The 13,109-nt window shown below is 49.2% G+C and overlaps 1 protein-coding gene across 1 annotated transcript in view; it reads right to left on the bottom strand.

Annotated features, from left to right (window-relative positions):
* The window catches only part of COL15A1 (collagen type XV alpha 1 chain), a 108,246-nt gene that overhangs the window by 66,690 nt on the left and 28,447 nt on the right, over positions 1–13,109 (bottom strand). The window contains exons 3-4 of the mRNA XM_047066906.1: positions 3,211–3,758; positions 1,504–1,578 (exon numbers count right to left, since the gene is read on the bottom strand). Of these exons, the coding sequence (XP_046922862.1) occupies positions 1,504–1,578; positions 3,211–3,758 (623 nt within the window). The remainder of the gene's footprint in view (positions 1–1,503; positions 1,579–3,210; positions 3,759–13,109) is intronic.

Raw genomic sequence — 13,109 nt, 5'->3', positions numbered from 1 at the left:
GGAAAGTCACATAAGTCACAGAGTCTCCTTTGGAGAAACTCTGTGTGTGTGTGTGTGTGTGTGTGTGTGTGTGTGTGTGTGCGCGCGCGCGCGCATAAGAGGGAAAAAGAGACAGAAAGAGCGGAACTGAGAATGTGTACAGTGCACAGGCTTGGCTCTTTTTGCTGTTCCTTCCACATTTTATTGCTCACGCAAACAAAAAGCTACAATCAATGGACAGTCTCTAACATACCTACTTTGGTTTTGTCCAGGTCCCTTCAGTCCCTGCCAAAGGCCCTCCCACTTGCGTGGCTGTCACCAGAATCACGGAATTACACAGTGGAGAACAGTAACAGTTAGGGAATGTCTTCCTGTTGCTACCTCTTCTTCCTAATTAGCCTTTTAATGTCAGCCAAAGGGCCTGGGGGCCATCATTTTGTAAATAATGCCTTATTCTTGGACTCTGGGGTTGCTTCTACTTTTCCAGTACTCACAGCACTGCAGAGAAAGGAATGAATATACATAAGGTTTCCCTGCTCCCAGCTTTATCTGAATGTCAGGCCAGGATCGTGGCCTCAGGGAGTGCAGACATTCTTACAGAGCCAAATTCTACCTCCAAAGGGCTTTTCTGCTTTGTTTCTAAATGAATGAAATCAACTTATGCTTTGCTTTGGGGTTGACAGCACCCAAAGTTCTAAGAATGCTTTGTTTGCCTCTGACTTTTTGCAGCAGGCTATGGCTTCTGCCTGAAATGCCTTTTCTTCTTCATCTGGCTAACACTCCCTTGTCATTGGCCAGGCATCAGCCCCCCCCCCCCTCACCTAGTCTGGTTCCTCTTCTTTCACCTTTGTGCCCCCACCCCCACCCAAGCCAGAGAACCTGGGTTTGAGGACCTCCCCGGTGTTCCAGTCACCCTCAGCTTTGTCACTGCATTGGAGCGTGTAAGTGTGTGTGAGCAGCTGGAGGACAGAGACAGGTGCCAGTGTATCCCTTTATGTCCAGCACCCCCAGGACTGTCACCTAGCAGGGACAGGTGGGGGGGGGAGGGCAAAGGGGGAGGGAAAAGGGGGAGGGACAGAAGGGAAGGGGGGAGGAGCGGAAGGGCCCATCTTTTTTCCCTGCCTACCATATTCCACCCCCAACTTAGGAACTGATTCATTTGCCAGGCACAAAAGCTAAATTTAGGTTCGTTTTTATAGGAATTTACACTCATGTCTTAGAGTTTTAACTTTGATTTTAGAATCCTGACACCCTTTCCTGGCAGGAAGTCTGGAAACCAGGCCACTGACTGCCACAGCCATAGAAGAGCCTAACACCTTACAAGAAACACAATCTCCCCTCCCCCAACAAATAAGATAGCTGAAGCACTTTAAAAAAAAAAAAAAAGCTAAAAAGCCCAAAATAGGACTTGAGGCAGCGCTTGACAAGTTGAGAGATTTTAGAGACTCCATGACGTTGGGGAAGAGGAATTGCCTGGGCACCCAACCCTCCCTGGCCAACTGGCTGCTGGGGGTGGGGGCTCACCGAGGACTCATCGGCTTCACACAGCTCCTCAGGGGTCCTGGGGTCCGGGTGGACAGTGAGCTGCTGTATGGAGCCCTGGGGAAAAGCAGAGGGTCAGAAGCCACCACTTGCACATCTACAGCGTGACTGCTAGTGGGAAACACGATTGTTCTGTAACGGAGAAGATCAAGGGGAAGGACGGGTGCGAGAATGTGCTGCCTGTGGCCGTGACAGTGGAGCCACCCTTGGCCCACTCTCATTTAGGGGGACTCTCCCTGGGCCAATGTAATATGAGCTCCACTACCTGGGGAGGCCCCTGGGGAGTACTGGGTTCCAAGCACGGACTGCCACAGCAGCCTCCTAACTGGCCCCAGGTCCCCAACCTGTCCGTGGCAGGCCCTAAGATGCACGTCTCCCCACTCCCAGAGTGTCTCTCCCCTGGAGCTTGAAGCTTCTTGGCTGGAAGGCCTCCTGGGAAGAAGAGTGGCCGGCCAGCCTCCTGCCTCCACTCCTGCCTCCTCTCTCCACACCTGACAGTTCATTCTCCATGAGGCTTCCAAAGTCAGTGTTGAAAAATTGTAATTGGGTTTTAGCTTCTTAAGATTCACTCACTGTGTCCCCACGTACTGCAAATATACCTGAGCTCTGCCACATGGTACCGTCCTGTACCAGTTAGGTGAGGTATCAGAAGCATGGGTGCTGACTAAATGCGTGACTACAATAACATAGGGATTTTCTTTAGAATGGCTTATTCATAAAAGCCCATTTTGACAGGAAAGTCAATTTTCTGCTATTTTTTCAGGGCACATTGTCTAAAAGGTGAGAGAGAAATGACCTGTCACTCTGGCATTCTAGCTTACTCCACCTTTGCAGAAATTACTTCAATGTAACCGCTGCCCTTCTCCAAAGGAATAGTCACTGAAGGAATAATAAGCCTTCCTCTTTTTCTAATGCCTTAAAAATGCACAAAGAGGGCACTTGGGTGGCTCAGTCAGTTAAGGATCCCACTTCAGCTCAGATTACGATCTCATTGTTAGTGGGTTTGAGCCCCACATCGGGCTCTGTGCTGACGGCTCAGAGCCTGGAGCCTGCTTCAGCTTCTGTGTCTCCCTCTCTCTCTGCCCCTCCCCTGCTCATGCTGTCTCTCTCTCTCTCTCTCTCTCTCTCTCTCTCTCTCAAAAATAAAATAAATACACATTTTTTAAAAATGCACAAAGAGCTTCCACTCAGGCTATCCCACTTAAACCTACAACTCCACGGTGTAGGTCTTCTTATCCTAGTGTACAGATAAGAAAACCAAGAGAATCCACACTCTGAAGTCATCAGGCTAAATTGGAAACTTAGCACCGGAATCTAGGTTTGGGGTTCCAGGACTAGGGCTCTCCACACCACCCACACACGCCTCCTTGAGGCTGTAAGGATAAGACAATAACGAGGGGGCGCCTGGGTGGCTCAGCTGGTTAAGCGTCAGACTCTATCTCTGTAGGGGTCATGATCTCACAGTTTCGTGAGTTCCAGCCCCACATCAGGCTCTGTGCTTGACAGTGCAGGGTCTGCTTGCGATTCTCTCTCTCCACTCTCTCTGCCCCTCCATTTGCGATCTCTCTTTCTCTCTCTCGAAATAAATAAACATTAACAAATATTTTTAAAAATAATTAACAGGAATAGTTGCTTATGTTTATCGCGTGGTGTCCACTGGCCTCCCTGATCTGCGAGGCTTGGACTCACGGTGAATCTCTCCAGCCCCGTGGCTCCTGCATTGCCCACGAAGATTCCCGCGCTGGGCTCGAAAGCCAAGGCCCGGGAGGACCGCTGGAAGGGGACGTGGCTGTGCTCCTCACAGTCCATGAAGAGGGTCACTTCCTCGCCCTGGACAATCACTGCAAAGCGGTTCCACCTGTGGGTCATCACGGGCACTAGGAAGGCAGCAGCCTCGTGGGACACGTGGGAGCCTGGCTCTGTGTAGTAGAGGATGATCCGCTGGCGGCCATCCTCCACACCCGAGAGCCGCAGGCCCAGGTAGATGACCTTCTGGAAGGCATCCGTGATAGCAAAGAGCACACCGCCTGTGGCGCTGCTGGGCTTCACCGTGACGGTGATGGCAAAGTCCCTGAAGAAGGTGGGAGGGATGAGGGTCCTGGCCGGGCGGCCGACGTTGGCACCAGGCCCGAAGCTGTAGGCTGGGAAGCCACCATAGCCCGTGACAAAGGACACGGATGAGGGCAGGGGGACACCGATGAGCTCCGTGAGGTCCAGGTGGCCCGGAGAAAGCGATTCTGCAGGGAAGGAGACAGAGGCCATGCCTTACACATATATTCTACCATGCTTGGAAATGAAGAAATAAAAACTCACAAGCGAAATGGGATTCCTCGGAACCCCATGGTAGTGCCTTAATTACTGGCTTTCAAACTTTTTTTGACAATGACCCACAATAAGAAATGCATTTACATTGCAACACAATATTCCCCCTTCAATAGACATATACCTGTAACACTGAAACCAATGTTTCAGAAAATATTATTTTTTTTAATTTTTTAAATGTTTATTTTTGAGACAGAGAGAGACAGAGCATGAACGGGGGAGGGTCAGAGAGAGAGGGAGACACAGAATCTGAAGCAGGCTCTGGGCTCTGAGCTGTCAGCACAGAGCCCAACACAGGGCTCGAACTCACGGACCGCGAGATCATGACCTGAGCCGAAGTCAGAAGCTCAACTGACTGAGCCACTCAGGCGCCCCAACATTATTTATTTTTAATACCCACCGGGCACTCTGATACTTTCCTCTGTTTCAGAATTCTTCTCTTTTATTTTCTTAAAAGCATGCTGGCAACGACTCACTACATTGATTTCATTAACCACTAAAAGGTCCTGACCTACAGTTTGGAAAACTTTGAAAAATATCTCCTAGAATATTCCTAGAATATATGATGTTCTCCCATCGACTCAAAGACTGTTCCTCATTTCTTTCTATAAAACTGGGTAAGTTTGTTTTGTTTGTTTAGAATGAGGTCTACTGTTGAAGTGTCCCAGGGTGTGGGGGACAAGTAGGGACAAAGCGAAGTGTTCCCAGACCTCAGGGCAATGAAATTCACATCATCATCATCATCATCATCACCATCATCATCGTGGACATTCCCTGAACTCTCATTCTGTGCCCGACCCTGCTCTGAACTCTTCACACACATCAGTTCATTTAATCCTCACGACAACTCTGGGAGGGTAGGTGCTGTTAACCTCATTTTACTTCCAAGAGAAGTTAAGAAATTTGCCCAAGGTAAGTTCCCTCAGAGTTCAAAGCCAGGGCAACTGACCCCAGAGTCTGAGCTCTTACTGATACCGCAGGGCTGCACTGTGGCGGCCTGGAAAGGCCCCCAGGCTCAGGAGCCTTGGTGCGCTGGGAGCAGACTCTGGGTTGGCTTGCAGGGATGTGCACCCGGTCCCGAGGGGATACCCACCATGCCAGCAGTGTGATTGGAAGGCAGGTCTCAGGGACTGGTGGACAGGACCCCTGCAGGCAGGACAATGGACATGCAGGACCCTATGGCCTCAGAAGTGAAGCCAGATCCTGAGGATTCAGCCCCATGAGGAGGTCTGGAGTGAGGGAGGGTCAGAGTGGAGCAGGGTCCTTCCCCAGAGACCAAGGGGCAGAGCAGACACCTGGTGACTGCCTGGGCTACGGCCAAAAGCCAGAGGATCCTGAGAGCCTGAGTGACCACGGGGGACTTGGGTTTGTGTCCAGAGAAGACCCAAGCCACTCAAGGGCGCCATGAGTAAAGCCCTGTCTGACGAATCAAGCCTGCCTCTCAGTTTACACCTTGCCCCTGTCTGACTGGACAACTAACCAGCTGTGTGACCTTGGGTGAGTCATTTCACTGCTGAAGACTGGGTCTCCTTCAACGATAGGGGCCCCACGAAAATGATGAAATGACACCATCCACGTAACCCTGGTAAATAGGGTGGCAATGCATTGAACATTCACTATTCTTTCCTTTTATTACATCCACTCAGCAAGCCCGAGTTATTGCCCCCACTGTGCTGACAGGGAGAAAAGAAGGCCAAGATGGGGTGGGGGGGGGTGGCCTGGACACCCTGTCTCTGTGCCCCTGAACTCCCCATACAGATTATAAAAACAACTGGGTTTTTCATATGGGATTTTACTTAGTCCTCACTGCAGCCCCAGGGACTGCCAGTCTCCCACCCTACAGATGAAGAACCCAGGCTTGGGAAGACGGAATGACTCCCTGAGTTACACAGTAAAAGTGGCAGGTGTTTTCAAGCTGTGACTGGTCTGACCTCAGGTTGGTTCACTGCCCAGTCTCATAAGCTGGGCGGGGGGTGGGGGAGGGCGGTGCTCCGTCCCAGGGGCCTGTGGGTAGCCCAACCTAATTGGCCTGCCATGCCAATGACCCTTTAGCAGCATGACGGTGCAACTGAAGCTCTGGGTGATCGAGGAAAACCCAAACTTCCCTGGAGGATGGGAGAGAAAGAGATGCCCTGACTCCAGTGCCCCACCCCCCAGCACCCCCAGAGAAGGCCACACAAAGTCAGCAGCTAGCCTGCGTGTGTGTGCGCGTGGGTCGCAAAATTATTATGGAATAGTTAGGACATACCAAAAAAGTGTAAATAATAATATGAGACACATATTAAATGTTAAAATGGTCAATTTTGTGCCTTTATGTCTTGCCATCATTTTATTTATTATTTATTGATTTGTTGATTTTTAATTTACATCGAAGTTAGTTAGCATAGAGTGCAATAATGATTTCAGGAGTAGATTCCAGTGATTCATCCCGTCTGTATAACACCCACTGCTCATCCCCACAAGTGTCTTCCTTAATGCCCCTTTCCCATTTATCCCACCCCCCCCACACAGTCCCTCCAGTAACCCTCTGTTTGTTCTCTTAGGTTTTGTCCCCCTCCCTGTTTTTATATGATTTTTGCTTCCCTTCCCTTGTGTTCACCTGTTCTGTGTCTTGAAGTCCTCATATGAGTGAAGTCATATATTTGTATTTCTCTGACTGACTTACTTCGCTTAGCATAATCCCCTCCAGTTCCACCCACATGGTTGCAAATGTCTTGCCATCATTTCGAAAGGGAGTAACTGTATGCGAGGACTGAAGGAAATAGCATGAGGTGCTGGCACATGCTCAATCAATGGTGGGAATTATCACCCTCATCATCATCATCGTCATCATCATTGACTTTCAGGTTCAGAAAGGAATCTCAGAGGTCCCCCAATATGATCCCTACCTGAGATGTGTGAACCCCACGCTGTCCAAGATGGCAGCCATTACAAGTGTGGCTGTTCGGCACCTGAAATACAGGTCATCGCAACTGACCTGTGCCATCAGTGTAATATACAAACTAGATTTCAAAGACTTAGTTTGGAAAAAAGTCTTAGGAAAAATATCTCATGAATAATGTGTATATTGATTACATGTTGAAATGATAATTAGGGGAAGGACTGGGTTGAACAGAATACATTATTAAAACAATTTCTGAGGAATATTATGAGGAACAGGCATGTGTCCACCACTCTGCTTAAGAAAGTACTGATTCAGGGGCACCAGGGTGGTTCAATCAGTTAGGGGGCCGACTTTCGGCTCAGGTCATGATCTCACGGCTCGTGGGTTCGAGCCCCACATCAGGCTCTGTGCTGACACCTCAGAGCCCAGAGCCTGCTTTGGGTTCTGTGTCTCCCTCTCTCTCTGCCTCTTGCCCGCTCACATTCTGTCTCTCTCTCTCAAAAATGAATAAACGTTAAAAAAGAGGGGGGGTGGATAAAGTATTGGCTCAGCAGAAGCTCTCACCACTCTCCAATCCTATTCCGCTGGCCATGCCCCAAAGACAGCCTCTCTGAGGTATGTGGTGTGTATACTCCCATGCATGTCTTTGTTTGTTTACGACGTGAGCATGCATGTGTCTGTGACAGAATGCAGAACCACTGTGAGCATCTCTAAACCTCATGTCAGTGTTGGTATGCTGCACGTATGCCTTCTGACACTTTTTTCCCCATGAAAAATTGTTATTTTTTTAAATGTTTCATTTATTTATTTTGAGGAGGGGAGGGGCAGAGAGACGGCGGGGGGGGGGGGGAGGGAGAATCCCAAGCAGGCTCCACGCCGTCAACAGAGAGCCCAATGAGGAGCTCAATCTCACAAACCGTTAGATCGTGACCTGAGCCAACATCAAGAGTTGGATGCTTAACCAACTGAACCATCCAGGTGCCCCTCAGCATTGTATTTTTAAGACTGATCTGTGTTGATGCAGGAGGCTCTGGATCTCATATTTTCACAACAGCACTCTATGGTATAAACAAGCCATACAGAGTGGCTCACTTTTCTGCTGATGGAAAGGGAGATTTTCATCACTCTTCAAAACACTTACTACTATGTACTTCCTTCCACACATCTCCTCGTGCTCACCTGTGCAGGCAATTCCACCCGAATTATCGGGTGACATGGGGATGTACACCTGCAACTTCACTGAATGCTGCTAAAATGTCCTCTGAAGTTCTCTGAAGTGCTACTTTTTAAAATTAGGACATAAGTGACACATATAACACTGTGTAAGCTTAAGATATATAATGTGTTGATTTCATACATTTAAACGTTGCAATATATACGTACGTGTATATATAGGTATATCTATTAGCTTTAGCTAAAACCTCCATTAACATCACATAACTATCGTTGTGTGTGTGGCAAGAACATTTAAGATGCCACTGTGCCGTCTGACATGCCCACCAGCAGCGTATTCTTACCAACATTTAGGGGAGGCAGGGAGATGCGATATGGGAGCAGTCTGTGGGGCTTTTCAGCTATAGCAATAATGTTTACTTCCTAAACTAAGCAATATTCAAAAGAAGTATTCATTGTAGTAATCTTTGTAGACCGCGTCTTGGAAAATATTTCACAACATTTTAGTGAAAACAATGACCCGTCCTCAACAAAAGAGCAAATGTGATCATGTTGGTGCCCTGTCGAGAGTCTACTATGGCCACCCAGGGCCCTCAGCGTGAGAATCAGGCTGCTGCCTCCTGGCTCCAGAAGGCTCTGTGGTCTGGATGCAGCCATGCTCCCTACTCCCCAGCATGCCCTGACACAGGCCCTGGAGGGCCCCGCACTGCTGCGGGTCCTCCCCTCCACAGCAAGTGCCTCTCCCTCGCCACCCACACCACCTCACCCCCTCAGCTCTTCTGCCAGGAGAACTCTTTCTCATCCTGCAAGACCCAGCCCTGGCCTCACCTCCCCGGAAATCCCTTGTCTCACCTCCTGCACCCACACCCTCCCCCTCCCCTCTGGAAGTTGCATTAGAAGCCCTCTCAACACACGCTGGGGTCCCCCATCATAGTTCTCAACACACTGCATGTCACTGTGGGGTCACTTGTCTCTCCCCATCAGACAGTGAGGACAAGGACCACGCCATCCATCTCTGTGTTCCCAGTATCCAGCCTAATTCTGATGAGTGAATGAATGAATGAACAAATAAATGACTGCATGACTAAAATCAAACCCCTCATTTAAAAAAGGTGAAACTGGGGTTAAAAGAGGGAACAGATTGTTGGCTACGAACTCAGATCTGATCCTCAATCCAAGGCTTTTCCTCTCCAGTTTGCAACTTGCACTAAAACAGGAATTAATTTTAAGTAGGAGAAACCCCAGAAGGCATAAATGAAAAGGCTGATAAATCTGGTTAAATTTAACTGCACAGAAATTCTTAAAGTTCTGCACAGGGAAAAAAAAAAAATCCCACAATGTCAAATAAAATCTCAAACCGGACAAAAATATTTGCCACATATGCCACAGACAACAAACTAGTTACCTAATACACAAAACAGATGAATCCACAGGAGAGCCACAACCAAGTGGAAAGATGGGAAAAGAATAGGAAATTCTTGCCACTGTAAAAAAAAAAAAAAAGAAAAAGAAAAGAAAAGAAAAAAGAAAATGGCTCTTCAACCTCTGAGAAGACACTCACGCTCATTCAGAATGAGAGAAATACAAGTTAAGGCTACGCAGAGACACCATTTTCCCTCTCAGACTGGCAAACATCAGAATGTCAGAACACTGAGTCGGCAAGTGTGCAAGGGAACGGGCCATCCCCACCTCTCTACCCTCGATGGGCCGTTGGGACCATCAATGCGTATGATGTCTGTGGGAGGCGCTCTGGCAATATTCATCAAAATGAAAAGTAAACATGTACTCCTTGATCCAGAAGTTATACTTCTATGGATTTTTTTTTTAATGGATGAAGTTCCGTATGTGAAATAGAAAGCATGTACAAGAACGTTCATGGCAGCATTGTTTAAAATGTATCTAACTGTCCATCTTTGGTGGCATCACCAGTTTTGATACACCATGCAGCCTTTGAAAAGGGTGATTCCTTAGGTACCAATACAAAATAATCAACAAGATGTATTAAGTAAAAACAGACCCCCAAAAAGGGGTGCAGAACAGAATCACTATCAGTTGGAAATGCATACATTAATACATATTTCCCATACAAATATATACATTTTAAAATATATATTAGAATATCTCTAGAAAGATACAGAAGAAACTAGGACCAGAGACTGTCTCTAGGGAGGGGAGGTGGTGGGTGGGGAATAAGAACACACTTTCTTTTCTCTCGATACTCTTTTGTACTTTTTGAAATTTTATACCATATACATGGTGTGAAAAAGACATTTGCATATTGTAAAGGCATTAACTCCTTCCATCCCCTTTTAGAAACTATAAAACCTTTTCTTCTTGCTTTTCCTCCCTCAGATACAGCCTGTCTTTGTACCGAAAGAAAGGGGGAAGGGAAAGAGTGAAAAGAAAAGACATAGAAATGAAAGCAAACACCCCACTGAGATTTCTTTTCTCCCCTCCACGGTTTAAAGATAAAAACAAAACAAAACCAAATGCACCCTGCTGACAGCCGTGCTTTCTTCTTCCCTGACCCAGTGTAAAGCTCTTCCTCCTGTTCTAATCTCCCCCCTACTGAGAAGAAGAGAAACCCCTTTCTGGTGGGATGGTCCAGGTTTGGACAATGTGTCCTTCCACAGGGAGTAAATGGGCCAGAGCCGCTCATCCAGTCACTGGCTTGTTTCCAAATGGTGTCCTGAGGGTTTCAGGGACAGGTGGGGGTTCAGGGGACCTGGAGGCAGAGGCAGAGAGGCCAGGAAGCCTGTTTCAACCAGCCCAGCGCTGCCATGGCTGGTACAGCCCAGGCTTCCACGTGGCCACTCTGGAAATTCTTTAGTCCCAAAAGAATCCTGCTTTAAAAAAAAAAATATCACAAATCCATCCAACCTCCTTGCTTTATAAACAGGAAAATGGATGGTCAGGTAGGGAGCTCCGTGACTATGAGCCACAGCCAGGAAGTAGCAGATGAGCAGCGAGCAAGGATGGACAGAGGGGAGGTGTGATTCTGCCCCACTGCCCCAGCCCCTTCCGGGCCCAGGCGGTTGGTTGGCCAGCTGGAGAGTGGGCAGAGGAAGCCACCTGCGGAGGAGAGTTCCTGGCATTGGACAGAGCTGGGTTCAGATCCAGCCTTTGCCATTTACCAAGTGGGCAGCCTCTGGGTGGATGACTTAGCGGAGATGTGGGGACATTCAGCCATTCTCACACGTGGGGATCCAACAAAACGAAGGGTGGGAGTTGCAAATGCTCAGTAGCAACCAGGGATTCTATTTGATTTGAAAGGTATAAGCTTAGCCAAAAGCAAAGTGTGCAATGGGAACCCTTCCTAATCGCCCCTGCCCTCCTGCTGCCCAGGTCCCAGCTGCGTGAGGGAGGACAAGTGTGCAGGGGCCTGGCGACAGGCCTTGTTTCCACTGGGTTGGCCACAGAGAGAGCCAAGCTACAATCTACAGGAAGCCCGAGTCAGTCCAGCTCTGCTCTCAGCAACCCCAACCCCTCTCCAAACACAGCGTCCCACAGCATGGCGTGGTGGGGAGCGACCCCTGGCCTAGAATGACCCATGCTCAGGGCTGCGCTGGGCCTGCTGGCTCATTTTTCCTTGGCTTCGGCGGGAGGGCCACCTGCTCTGGTGGCCACCAGGGAGGGGAGAGAGAAGCCAGGGAGCCAAGACAAACAGGCCCAGCAACTTGGTCCACAGGCTTGTCCTGGGATGGCTCTGTGCTGGGCGGGAAGCAGGGAGGGCGTGGGGATCACAGCTGGTGGGAAGACATCCCGCCATCCTGGGGGCTCAAGTTCAGAGGGGGCAGTGCGAAGGGAGGTGGCGGTGTGGGGGAGGGGGGAGCCGATCCTGGAACTCTCTGGCCTCAGGAGCTTCGGGCCCTTGGTGGGAGGGGGCCGCACTTCTCCACAGATAGTAACACCTATCTCATAAAACAGCCGTGTCACTTGAGTGAACTAATACACCTAAAATGTTTAGCACCCAGGAAGTGCCAGGTTCAGAGTCCGAGGCCCTGGTTAAGGTCAGTGACATGAGGCTGAGGCTCCACATCTAACAAGGACCTCACTGCTCCTTCATCTCCTGGAGACCCACACGCTGCCTCATTTCCATGGGGTTAGGTCTATGGGGCCAGGAAGCCCTCTGGGCACAGACACGGCCCAGGTGGGGGAGGCAGGACTCATAAGTTGAGTGCCAGCTCTGCCACTGACTCCACCTGTGCTCTCCTGGGCAAGCTGTTCTCCCTCCTGACCGCCGTTTTCCCATGTGCACTTCGAGGAGTTAGACGAGATGGGATCTCAGAGCCGGAGCCGTTCTGACGTATTCTAGGTATCTTCACTCCCTTCAAAATACCTCCTGGGGCTGATTCCGGCTTCAGTCTTGATCTCTCCCTTCATCAATGCATAGGGAGAGCTTCATCTCCAATGGTGGTTTTTCAACACACTTTTCCAATTCATGAATTGATAACACTTATAAAGCCCCCAATTTCTGCCTGTGTGCCATGGGGGGATATGACACTGAATCTAGAGTGCAGGTGCCCAAGAAGCTCATGATCTAGGTGTCTTGGTTAGCAGTCACCTATTCATGCTACTTATAAGCCCAAAGCCTTCAATGGCTCCCCAGTGCCTTCAAGATCAAGTCAAAATTACACTGAAGAGAACCTTGGCTGCATTTCTTCATTGTCTCTTCCCCTCTCTCTGTCTCTGCTTATGCTGTTCCTTCTAGTTCCCATCTTCTCACAGCTGAGTCATCCAAGCTTGCTCAGCTGCACTCCAAGATACCAAGCCCTACTCTCACCCTATACACAGAGCCACACGCATCAATCCCTCCTCTAAATACTCAAATCAGGGCATACAGCAGGCAGGCAGTGCCGTGGCCTGATGAAAGGGCAAAGACAGATGCACAGGGGCCTCTCTCTCCTCCAGTCTTTGGCTCAGGCTCCTGAGAACAGCTCTGGGCAGCCCCTCCCAAGGGCACAAGGAGGAGGGATCAGAAAGCTTTAGAGATGGACCAGGCAGAGGAAAATCTGAACAGTCACCGCAGGGTGCAACTTTCCTCCCAGGGGTCCAAAGCTGGTTTCCATGGAAACCAGGGCAGATTCCTAGCAATGAAGAAACAAACAAGGCAGGGTTCAGGTTTTCCTTCCACACAGATGACAGCAACCTGGCCAGAGGAGGTGATGAACAGGAACCCTTCCCTCTCCTCCTCGCAGCCACAGACTCT

Source organism: Lynx rufus, unplaced genomic scaffold, assembly GCF_022079265.1.
Source record: "Lynx rufus isolate CCGP_SWC_20201006 ecotype Redwood Valley unplaced genomic scaffold, mLynRuf1.p SCAF_10, whole genome shotgun sequence".
Classification (NCBI taxonomy): domain Eukaryota; kingdom Metazoa; phylum Chordata; class Mammalia; order Carnivora; family Felidae; genus Lynx; species Lynx rufus.
Note: the sequence above shows the minus strand (reverse complement) of the source record. Positions and strands in the feature narration are given on the sequence as shown.